The sequence below is a fragment of the Solanum pennellii genome, chromosome 1 (assembly GCF_001406875.1).
Source record: "Solanum pennellii chromosome 1, SPENNV200".
NCBI lineage: Eukaryota > Viridiplantae > Streptophyta > Magnoliopsida > Solanales > Solanaceae > Solanum > Solanum pennellii.
In genome coordinates, this window is record NC_028637.1 from 100,279,230 (window position 1) to 100,292,017 (window position 12,788).

Here is a 12,788-nt window from a genome sequence, read left to right on the forward strand (position 1 = left end):
TTTTATTCCAACTAATTAGCCTTTTGGACTCAATATTTCTTTTTCGTTTGTAATATGTTGTCCCTTTCCAACTTTTCCTTCTTTTTATTTTTCCTCTTCTTTTTTTTCAAATCATAAAAGATATGTGAGATATCCAGGTATATAATGGTGGCTAAATTGACACCTATTTATTTTTACATATTAGGATCCAAATCAAAAGAGGAAACCTCATAGAGAAGATATATATAAATATATATAATATATTTGTTAGCCTAATTTTGTTTAGTGGAAGCTATTAAAAGCAAATTCCAGATAGATTTGAGTTCTGGTAATCAACTTTACAGGTTAGAACTTTATATAGCTGACAATGTATTTTGCTTTCTAACATCATTCCATAGTAATTGGAGTCAAGCTCAGCATGCATCTCAAAAGTAAAAAAAAAAACTTAAAAAAGAAAAAAAAATGAAGAACACACATAATTATATTACATATAATAATAAATAAATACCTATGAGACTTATGTTACATATATAATAAATAAGTTTTGAACCTTAGAAATTTTCTTTATGAAATTCAAACTTTGTGTCTGTCTTGTGTGAGAAATCTTGAGATAAATGTCTTAGTTCTCCAACTAGACCTTGTGGGCCACAATAAAACACACCTGTAATATCATAAATTCAAAAATAAGAATATCAATTTAACACGTATAATTCCATAAGTAAAGTCTGAATAGAATATAATCCAAAGAGATCGATCTTACCCCTAGTTTGTAAAGTAGAGAGGCGGTTTAATCTTAAATGAGTAGTAATTAAAGATGCGTACTAACCAATTTTTTGATCAGGATGATTAATTGTAACACGTTTGAAAACTTGGCGCCAATTTGGTCTAGCAAAATGAGTCTTGACCCTTGTCCCAGAGACAATGTCTACGCCACTCTTAGCTTGGTGGATTGATTGAAGCATTGTGATTAGTGCAGACCGGGCATCGCCTTCTTCATAAACGCTGGTGCAGTAGTTGTGAAGCTCAATTAGGCCTTCTTGATCGTTCTCCGAGACCTCATCCATCACACCCTTAAACCACTCAAACGAGCCTTGCTCGCGTGTTACCCAATAGAAGTAAGCTCGTTTAGTTGCAAAAGGACTTCTTTTACTACCCTTAGTACCATCTTCAATGTCCTTTTGTTGGTTGATGTTATTGAGCACATCTTTTACTATGCTTATCAAAGGTGTTGCTCCAATGCCAAGGCCTACTAAGAGGACTACGTCGTATTTCTTGTAATCCTGTGCTGGTGCTCCATAAGGGCCATCAATCAATAGTTTTGGCAATCTGTTTACATTGATATGAATCAAAATTCAGGGGAAAATAAGTTAAAAGCACTTGGAAATTTTCAAACTTTACTCCCTTACCTAGGCTTATAGTCAGCTTTCCCTATGTCTGCTCTTAAAAGGCCACTTTGATCACCAGTTGGAGGCTCACAGACCTAAAATATGATCAGTACAAGCATTGTTAGTCTTCCAAAGTTTCTTCAAAAGATTTCGTCTTTCCTGTGTTATAACTGATTTAATGAATTCGATACCTTAGAAAAGAGAGTTTTAAGCTGAGATGTCCAATCGCCCAATGTTCGAATGTGCACACTTAGGTAATCATCTCCCGGAGCTGAGGAGATGGTAAAAGGATGCCTACAGTACAAAATATGTATGATTTTAGCAGTAACAATAATAATTTGTATACAGTTTGTTTGATTAAGAGCTTAGTTTATTTCAAATTTACCATTGAAATGAAGAAACATCAGAACAGTTCACAAAAATGTACTGTCCACTTGTGTACTTAAAGCCCTGAGGCTTAGACATGTGCACTGCCATTACATTTCCAGGATATACAGCTACCTGAAAACTCGAATTTTAGATAAAAATTCTATGCACATGTACTCGAACTAGGAATCTTAATGCTTGCAATGGTCTAAGCTCTTATGTACCTTCAAAATCCTCACTGCCTTGTACCCGGACCTAAATGCACGAAGCAGACGTTCACAAGCATAGAGTATCATAGGCACCGCGATATACATCCATGTCTTCGGAGAAAAAAGAAAGATATTAGATCATTATATGGCAAGTCAGGGCATGATTAGCATTAGATATAATTTACTTTGTTAAGAACTTACTGTCTTCTTGTACCATTTTTTGGAGAGGTAGAGGAAGTATCCGTGAATGATGAAGAGGACATAGACTATAACAAATAAGTGATGGGAGTACCAAAAAGCGTTAAATCCAGTGAGTTTCTTGATTGTTGATGGAAGATTGAGTCGGTTTCTACGAAACCATGGTTGGGCTAGTACATAGGCTATGATCATAAGGACCACCATCACAACACCGGTCCATCCTTCCGTGCCTTTCACAAACCACCAGTAGTTTTTTGGTCTTTCATCTCCAAAAAATGGCTTCATTGGCTCGTATTCCTCATCCGTGGCATGTAACAGCCGGGGAAAATCACATGTTAAGTGTGAAATTGCATGTAAGCCTACACCAACTGCTATTCCAAATGCAATTACCTAAAAAAGATTGCAACAAAGAACACGAAATAAATCAGACATTTAAGTTCAATGATTTCGTGTTTCCATTTATATTCTCAGGCTATATACCTTGTGGAAATTGATGTTATCATCAAACGGAATTATTTTCCCAAGCTTAGTCCTACTTCTTAGCCAAGTTATGGTGTTTCTGCATACTGGCAAAAGAACTAGAGCCATGTTAAATTTTGTTGTTTCAGCACCTCCTTTTGCAACAGAGACACAATATCCCATCACATCAAAGACAGCGCGACGTTTATATTGAATAAATTTCCATGTAAAAAGTCCTGCACAGATTGATAGCCACAAAACCATCACCCAAATCCTCTTCCAATTGTCCTCAATGAAATAGTCCAGCCTTCTTTTGCATCTCTTAAAGGGATTTCGCTCTTTCGTTGGCTTAAGCTTCTGACTTAGCATCTGACTCAGAACTCTGCTGTTAGTTGAAAGATTCATCGAGTGGCTCGGAGCCTGAAGAAGCAATGTCTCCAAGTTGTACAGCTGTATCAAACACAACCATTTATAAGCTCATGTCCTTGTCTAAGAATTTGTTTTTATACTGTCAGTGTATATAACTTAAATTCTTGTTTCAAAACGAACCTCAATGTATCCAACATTGCCTGGATCTAGTTCTTCCATGATGAGAGCTGCATATTCATCTGAATTGTCCTCGATTTTTGACAGCTTATTTGCAGAAGCACTAAGACTGATGATCTATTAGCATATCAACAAAGTATGAGTTTTGAGCTCTTCGAATTTGTATAATTTCATGAATTAATTCAATAATCATCTTAAGCTCTCACCTCTTTCACCTCTTCTTGAGTAATTCTCCCATCTGCATCTTTATCCACCCTATATTTTTTTTTCCATCATACCATTATGAGCTATCAACAATATCTTATACCATTTTATCAACAATCTATCCTATTGAGAATCTGATCACAAAGTTCTAACTTAATCGAGAATGTTCAAAGTAGGAGCGATAGGTTGCATGTAATAGACTAGTGTAACAGTTCAAGACATCATTAGCAATTTAGCATTCATTATGTTATAGGGTTGAGTGATCATCTGAGATATCAACTCTTACATTAGTATCATATTTGTGAAATTCTCTCTGTAAAGAGTGATCTTACATGTCGAAGAAAGTTTGCAGCCGGGCATCAAAGCTAGTATCAGTTATTTGTTCCCAGAATTCGTGTAGTTCATATTTAGTCACCGCGGGAGATGTGATGCATCTCTTCCTAGCTAGAGCATCAAATAATTCCTCAGCAAACTCACTTGATTCCTTCATACCTGAATTACAATTGCAAAAATGTTGATTATTAGAAACTTTTATTGTATAAATCCAAAAGAATTTGTGTGATGAACAAACCTATGCATTGACCAAACAATGTTTTTGCTAGCATTCCATTAACAGCAAGTTGATCGAATCGCGATTCAACTTCAGGCCATCCTTCAGTTCCTACATTCTTGTTCATGAACTGAAGTCCGCGTAGAGCACGAGCAGCACCAGACTTACTCCTATCAATTTTCTGAAACTTATTAGAAGAAGTCATTCTTTTCAATTCCTTCGAAACTTGTTTCAAATGAAACGAAAGCTGTGAGCCAAGCGTATGGTTAGGCCTCTTTTCGAGCTTGCTAGCTAACAATGCAGCTTCATGATCAGCACCTTTAATGTTTTGAACCAAAACAGAATCATCGCGAACATCAAGAGTGATCTCTACATACGATTCATCATCTTTGAACCTTGCACTTTTCTTCCCACTAACTAATGAACCGCTGAATCCTACTCTCGATCCTCTCACACTATCGTTTTCGATCTCCATTTGATTTTCCCGCTCTTTTTCCTCTGTTTTTTTTCAAAATGAGTATGTGACAAAAATGTAAAAAAAAATAAAATCTGAGAAAGATTGAAAAAATAGTAATATGTTGAGAAATTATAGAAGAACGGTGATGTATATATATATAAAAGGAATTAAGGGAGAAGGGGGAAATCAGGGGGCGGATTTTGTATTGTTTTTGAATAATTGTAATTATTGGGAATTTCTCTTCAACTTACAAAAGTATAAGTGGTCAAATATTTTATATATTTATTTGTTTTTCTATATGAAATTGGATGTAATTATAAGGTCAAAAGTTGAACATGATAGTCCTATTTAACAAGATATATATAATACATGAAAAAGATGAATGTAGGAATTTTAACTAAAAATGGATGTGTAATAACATCTCACCTAATACTTGTTTTGTGATAATAATAATATATAGAAACATGGTAGAGTGTAATACGTAGGTTTAACAAATTAGTTGAATATGTATCCTATTGTGGAGTTGAGAATAAACATATCACAGTCATGATTACTCTGATAATGCTTCTTCTCTTTATTTTTGTTTTTCCTTTTGACCTATCTTGTTGAGTTTTGCAATCAACATGCTTATTTTGTTCTCACTCATTTCTTCCATGCATTTGGATAGTTGAAAATGAATATCGTCTCTTAAGTAATTAAAAATGGTGCAAAATGATCATCTAACACCTATGACTACTTTAGACACATGTATATAGAGTTCGGAGCTAGAAGAGCAAAAAAACTGAGCACATTTTTTAAAATGACAACAAAAATTGAGGATCAAACCGAAAGGATAATATTTGAATTAAATAATGAATATCGTTAGATAGATTGAAAGGCAAATGCTAATATGTAGGTTGAAAGGCACATACTGATATGAGCCTTATAAACAACATCTAGGTATATAGAGTTCATGACACTAATCTATAGGGTATAGATTCAACTTGTTAAAGTTTAATTTTTAGTATTAAACTTAACTATAGAATTTTTGAAGTTATCGGTTTCATAGCTACCCTTCTCATACAATTTTAATGAATTTTTACACAAAAAATTGTGTATTACTATGAAAGTACTAGGTACTCAACATGAGAAAGTTATATCTGCCCTATTTGTACATATTAAAATTTTGTGGGACTCAATAGAGATGTTTGATTTCATTTAGAGTTATTGGAGGTTATTGTACCCTAAACCTAGTTTATGCCTATGCAAAGAATATTATTATATGCGTTTTAAGAGGAATCTCAAAAATTTCATAAATTCACTTTATTAACGATGAGAAAAATCTAAATATATATTTAATATTTAAATTGAAAAAGATTGAATTATGGGATGATGGCACTGTGATTTCTCATGGCATTTTGTGGGTAGTTCACCTAAAGAATCTTAAGTGATGTTTCCATGAGATCATAAAGATGTTTAGCAATTTGCTTATTTCCTTAAATTGCATTTTACTACAGCTCATATAATAAATGGCTGACTTTAATTGACTCTTTCATGGTGCAGCCCACAGTTTTTACTTCCCACTTCTATTCCATTTTTCACCTACTACTACTAAAAACCAAATTGTATTATATGCCAAAAAAAAAAAAATACAACAAACAAATAAATACACAAACATTTTGACTAGAGGTGGAAAAAGAAAATTCAAAATTAGCTGATGAATTTTTACTTATTCATTTATACAGTTTATTTTAACTAATTTATATAAAAGTTTAGGATTGATTTGCTACACAAAATGATCCATGTGAAATATTGTTACAAAGATTTTTTAATTGTTGTTTGATGTGTTATATATATATATATATATATATATATATAGCAATAATAATAATAAAAATATTTTTATTAGATAATTAAATAAGTTATTAGAAACAAAAATAAATATTAGCTTATTTAATTTATTATGACGTTTCAACCAAAATAACTTTTTGAGCAATTAATTCTCTAGGGTGATAAGTACAATATATTTTGGTTTCTATAATTCTATATTAAGTCCTCGTCGACAATGAAGATTTTAGGATAAGGTTGAATGGTGTTATTCTTTTTAATTATTTTTAGTCTTGGTGAGTTAAGTCACTAACCTTTTAATTTTGAAATCATTATGCGTGTAGATCATCTAGATTAAATTGATTTGATTATAAACAGATGAATTGATCACAAGACAAATAGTTACTCTCTAGCTTTCTCCTCATTTTTTTATTTTTTACTAACTTTTTGGGCTGGTATTCAAAGTTTAGCCATCATTTAAAGTATAATTAAAAAAATGTATTTTTTTTAAGTGTGAAATAAACTTTAACCAAATGAAAGTAATTATGGAAAGCTGTACTTTTCCTTCTCAAATAATCTACCGTCATTGTTAGTTCCACTCCCCTTAAAACATATTAATTAGGAGAAGTTTTAAATTATTTTACTTTATATTGCTATTTAGATAATCACAACGTCATTTATAATTGATGTTGCTATCAAGGGTTAAAAAAAAAGGATTATCTTGAACTTTTAAAACTAATTTAAAATAATCATTTTCAAAATCTCGATAAATATTTTGAAATATAAAATCGATATCTATAAAAACATTTTCATCAGTTCGAATTTCCAAGTTTTTTTTAAATTTCTTGGAATTTTGAACTCTCACGGTCAAAACTCAAAACTCCATGATTATTAAAAATGAAATTTCGAAATATAAAAAATGAATCAATAGTTAATTTTGTTTCTTTTGGTATGGAGTTCTGAAGGGAAGTTTAAATAATCAAGCAATAAGCGGTCAATGGCTTAAATGTCAAAGTGCATTCCATTAACTAAATGAGACATCATTAACAATTACTAATGAGTACTCCTCCATTAGAAAAATGACCAAAAGATAAAACAATATCCTAAAACTAGATGGTCAAATAAGAATACTATTGTATTCCTTTTAGTTTATTTATCTACTTCTCTTTTTAGTTTTTCTTTTTTTCAAAACGAATGCGTCTTCTATTTACATTTTTATCATTTTTTAAATTTCAATTTATCACATAATATATTTAAAATTGTAAAATTAAATAATATTACATTCCATGTTTTAAATAATACTTTGATAGATTGAATGTATCTTTGATTGAGAATCATAAACAAACAAATTGAAATAAACAAATTAGTAATACCTGTTCATGATTTTTGTGTGTTTGAGGGGTGGGGGAGGAGAAATTACAATGTGGAGTATCGAACTATCACGAATAAAATAAAAGTTCATATATAAAACCAAATCAACTGAGTTAGTATGATCTCGCACGTACATGATTTAATAATGGTAGTGGAGATTATTATTATGGATGGATGAGTAATTGGTAGTTGGTAAGAGTTGAGAAGGTAAGCATCCATTGAGTTAAGACTTAAGAGCCTCTTGTTTTAAGGCAAAACCACTAAACCATAGGACCAATTCTTTGATGCCACGACTTAAAAGCCCTATTTACTTAGGCCATTAAATTTCAATATGACTACGCGGAGAATATCATATAGCAATAGAATCAATTAATTACAAACCTTAAAAGTTATAACCACCAAAAAGTTAAAGCTCAAAATTTTACCTACATTTGTTGGTAACTAATAAATATTCCAAATCAAAACAAAAGCTACTATTTTATAGAGTTATCTTTGTTAGAAAACGACTTATTTCGTAAAATTTAAAATTTAGTTAAATTTCAAGATGTATATCAATGCATAAGGTAAAATATCAAAATAAAATAAAATGAAAGCTAACTCATCAAGAAACATCTTAAATAAAAAAAAGGTATTAATTCATATTTTTATTTTTAATTAAGAGATAAGTAACAAATAGTTCAATAAATTACAATACATCAGTCATGATTATGATGATGATGACACACAAGAGACATGAAGGGCCTGGCATGAGATGCATAATATTCTCATGACTCCACCAATAATGATACAGTCAAAAAGAATTAGGGAAATACAGATCAATTAAAAGCACTTTGTTTTAAGGATCATTAAAATACTCACACATAATGCATATTAAGTTTTTTTTTCTTCATAAAATCCCTCTTAATTTTGATTATGATTTTAAATATCTCTGTCCTTAGTGCACTCTGGTGGTGGAACAGGATACCTCGCTTTATCAGTGCAATAGTTATAAACAGTGTATTTTTGACGAACCCAACGAAGTCTCCTGTATTGTAATGCATCTAAATCTTGGAAGGCCTTTTGATCCCACCATTTCATGCCTTTAGTGTTACAAACTTGGACTTCTTGTGGCGTGGCTGCTTCACATCCGTCCACGTGGAACGATGTGTATGACGCGGTGAATGGGGCGTTGGACCAATCGGTTTTCTCAAGCCCACCTCTTGTGGCCCAATCATCCGCGTCCCATAGACTCGAGTATATCTTCATGGGCTGATTGAATGGAAATTTCACACCAAGATCTTTAGAGTTTTTGAATGCTCTAATTGGGACGTCGTCCACGAAGATCCTGAAATGTTAACACAAAGCCCAATATATTAGCCCAATCCATTTGGTAGAGGCCCAATGAAAAAGCCCAATGTTGAATAATCTAGTATGTATGAAACAAGGAAAAAAATGTTTATTGCTTTTGAGCATCTTTTCAACCATTGAACTAAAATTTGTAAGCAAAGGGGTGAATAGTGTTATGAAAGAAAAAAGATACACATTTGACAAGGAACCATTACTTTTAGGTGCAAGATAGAAGACAAAAATTCTGTAGCAAGGACACCAATTAGCCAGCTTGCTTAAAGTATGTGGGACCAAATAATTTGAAATGGACATTTAGCTACAAAATCTTGAAATTTCATATTAAAAGTCACATCATTTATTTAATATTCAAAGTTAAAGAACATAAATATCAATTTGATAAAGATCTTACTAAAATTTTGCGATGAAATCAAAAAGGAGTACATGTATAATAAACATTAAAACATACATTTATCAAAAACATAAATCTTGATTAACACAAAAGGACCAACATACATACTCACATGACAAAGGTTCTTATTATAATGTTTATACCATGTTAAACTTACAAGTTTTCATGCTTTCTTTTATCCTTATAAAAACAATTCCTAGACAAATGTGCATTTTGCTTTTTTTTTTTACTATTAAACAACAATTGTTACCACACTAGTTCTAAACATTGTAGTTGTAGGACCACCACGTAGAGAAATCAAGTGCACGCATCCCAAGAAATATATTGGGACCACAGAAGAAAAACTTTACAGAAACAACAATAATGAAAATATTTAACAAAGATTAAAAACCATTTGACGTGACGTATAAAGTATAAAAATTTCATTCTTCTGTTTGATTAGATATATTAAAATTATTTATTCCACTATTAATATACTAAATAATTTTTATATACATAATAAAATAACTTATTTTAAACTAACTCGTCGATATTTAAAAAAGACTTACACAATGAGGTATGTATTCCAAAGAACAGAATAAGAATGGTAGCCCTTGGTTGGGTCAAACCAAAGATATATTCTCTGTTCTCTGTTCCCTTTTCCTCCTGTGAATACATTTGTCTGCAATATGTATGGCTGCCCAGTTCTGTTCCCCAAAAATTCAAAATCTATCTCATCGTGCTCTGCATTATTCGATGACAGCTGAAAAATAATATATAATCAAATATTTTATCACTTCACTCTCTCAACAAAAAGACAAAAAAACATCGAGTTTATACGTTATCAATTTTAAGTTCGTATAAAAGAGGAGTGTTGCAGTAAATTTAAAATATCCAGATAAAATTAGTCATTATAACGTACAATACATGTCGTTAAATAAAACACAATACAGACCTAAGTAGTGTCTATTTTCTAGCATGGTTCAAATAAACAGAACAATAAAATATTTAAATATTTAGCGATAGTAAATCAAGCATATACATAACGTATTAAAATGCTGTTTATGAGTTTCTTTTCTAATTTTAAACATGATATAAAAATTAAGGAGTTGCTATAGAAGCTTATGTTTTTTTTCTTGAAATAAATAAAGAAAAGTATGATAAATAAATTGAATCGAGTAGTACTATATACTTACGTAAAATGCAGTGACAACACCAGCTGAGTCTCCACCAACAAGCTTCATTTTCATACTGAAATGCCCAAACAGATATGATTTCTTTGACTGAAATCCAGCTCCTTCAAATACAAAAAGAAAATGTAAAGTTTACGATAATTCAATCAATAATTATTATCTCAAAAAATTATTTACTATTAATTGAGTGACCGTAAAATTGAAAAATGTAGTGTAGTTAGTACCTGAAGATCTGTCAAGAATAAGATCAGTAGTGGTACCACCATTGAGGAACTTAATATGGTGACTAGCCCAACTTGGCTCATAGTTTTTCCAAAAGGGCACATCTACTGGCCTTCTAGGATACCCACAAAATACAACAAGTGACAAATTAATCAAAACAATACTAAATAAAACTCCTTTTATGGTACCCATGATGAGAAAAACAAATCCAATCAGAGACCAGTGTTTGTGTTTTTTTCTTATTTTTTTTAGAGAATGATGAATATGGCCCAATGGGGGTGAGGAAAATGGAAGTGTAATGACTGGTTATTTATAGGTGTAAAAGGGAATGAGTTGGACTTGTGGTTGAAAGTTGAAACAAAGTTAGATTTTTCGGATTTTGGGTGGTTGAAATTTGTCCTTTCACCAACAAAGGTTATTGTGCGGCCACGACCTTAATCAGCAGTTTCGAGTAGAGTTAAGATGAAAAATTATATTATTTATATTTTATTAAAATAATATTTTAGTAGATATCTAATCTCTGTTAAGATATTTTTAGTGTCTATTTTTATAGATTTTGAATCATTTTATTGAAAATTATGATTTTTCCATTGGTTACAAATTCAACTCCCCTTGAGTACATAGTCATCTTTTGTTAGGTAGCACTTTAGTGTTTAATACGGACTTTTCGCAATAACGCTAAATTTAATTCAACTTTAATATAAATGTCGATAGAATGAAAAAAATAAATAAATAAATAAATTAAGCATTTCAAATAATTGTCCAAAAGAGGGGTTAGAGTTAGTGGATAATTGCACATTGGGGGAGTAATTAACGGGGACATGCACATGCCCGTATCAGAGAAAAGGCTTGTCACCCTCAGACCGAGGAGCAAAATTTTATGTTCCCATCCATCTCACTCGACCTAATAGCGCGTGCTTTTGTTTTTTTCGATTTTATACGATTTTTTTTTTTAAAAATAATTAAATTAAAAATAAGTCTAATAAATTTTTAAAAAATTATTAAGAGCCCATTTAGATTGAATTAAAAAAGATCTTTAAAGTGCTGAAAATTATATTTAAAATAAGTAGTTATATGTTTGAATAAAAGTGTTGAAGTTGAAAAAAGATTGTTGATGTGTTTGGCAAATAAATAAGAGTAAACATTTTTTTTTAAAATCAAAATGTTTGAAATACCCTTAAATCTGTTAACATGATAAAAATTTGTTTAATTTTAAGGTTTTTATACTTAAAAAAATTAAACAAATTAATTTATATTTTAATCAATAATAGCATTTTTTATCATTCATATATTTTTTTATCTTCACAAATTATTTATAAGATGAATATAAATTTATTACTTAAGTTAATTTTATATGTGCAACTTATAATAATAAATAATAATAATAATAATAAAAGAATTAAGGGCAAAAAAAATACTAATATACTTGGTCAACATAAAATAACTTTTAAGTTGAAAAAAAAACACATTTCACATTACTTTTAACTTTTGGCTTAAAATAAGTCATATTTAACTTAAAATAAGTTACTTTCATAATTATCACACTCTGATAAGTTAAAAATAGATTTTTAAATCAATTTAACAAGCTTAAAAGCTCATTCAAACAAGCTCTAAATCTTGTTTTTTTGAAGATGTAATGTAGAATCTTGAATATGAGTTATTATTATTAAGTAAAAACTGTTATACAGTGATATACAATTGATTTTTTTTAATAGCGGATAGGAGTGAATTTATCTTGTGATGATATATAACTGTATTTCATAAAATATAAATATAATGCATATTATTGGTAAGTAAAATATATATGTTATATTATATGTGATATTTCTATATGATGATTGTAAAGTTTATTATGTAATTAAATTTATCTTATGTCCGCATAATTTAAATAAATAAATATTATATGTTTTACGTAAGAAATACAATATAATGTATTTTATTTATATTTTAAAAATCTGTGTAAGAAAACTGCTTATAATGCAAAGTTTTAGTGTCACTATATATAAATTTTTTACGTATTTTAATCTATTTAAATTTAATTCAAATCTTAAAATATACAAGTACGAATACTTCACTCATGTATGCCACTCTTGACTCTTCCTTTATTCTTCATTTTAAAAAATACATCT

The 12,788-nt window shown here is 30.3% G+C and overlaps 2 protein-coding genes across 2 annotated transcripts; both read right to left on the reverse strand.

Annotated features, from left to right (window-relative positions):
• Window positions 1-302: 302 nt before the first annotated feature.
• On the reverse strand, window positions 303-4,592 carry LOC107015131 (respiratory burst oxidase homolog protein B). Its single transcript, XM_015215313.2, has 12 exons — window positions 3,918-4,592; window positions 3,679-3,838; window positions 3,349-3,397; window positions 3,146-3,259; window positions 2,618-3,046; window positions 2,141-2,527; window positions 1,955-2,050; window positions 1,750-1,865; window positions 1,556-1,658; window positions 1,386-1,459; window positions 806-1,305; window positions 303-640 (listed from the first exon to the last, which is right to left on the reverse strand). Exons 1-12 carry the CDS (start codon window positions 4,369-4,371, stop codon window positions 531-533), a joined length of 2,592 nt encoding a protein of 863 aa, XP_015070799.1. The 5' UTR covers window positions 4,372-4,592; the 3' UTR covers window positions 303-530.
• A 3,551-nt stretch (window positions 4,593-8,143) lies between these two features.
• On the reverse strand, window positions 8,144-10,933 carry LOC107007884 (probable xyloglucan endotransglucosylase/hydrolase 1). The gene is made up of 4 exons (XM_015206717.1): window positions 10,662-10,933; window positions 10,441-10,541; window positions 9,814-10,007; window positions 8,144-8,854 (listed from the first exon to the last, which is right to left on the reverse strand). The coding sequence occupies exons 1-4, from the start codon at window positions 10,849-10,851 to the stop codon at window positions 8,449-8,451; spliced, it is 891 nt and encodes a 296-aa protein (XP_015062203.1). The 5' UTR covers window positions 10,852-10,933; the 3' UTR covers window positions 8,144-8,448.
• Window positions 10,934-12,788: the final 1,855 nt, after the last annotated feature.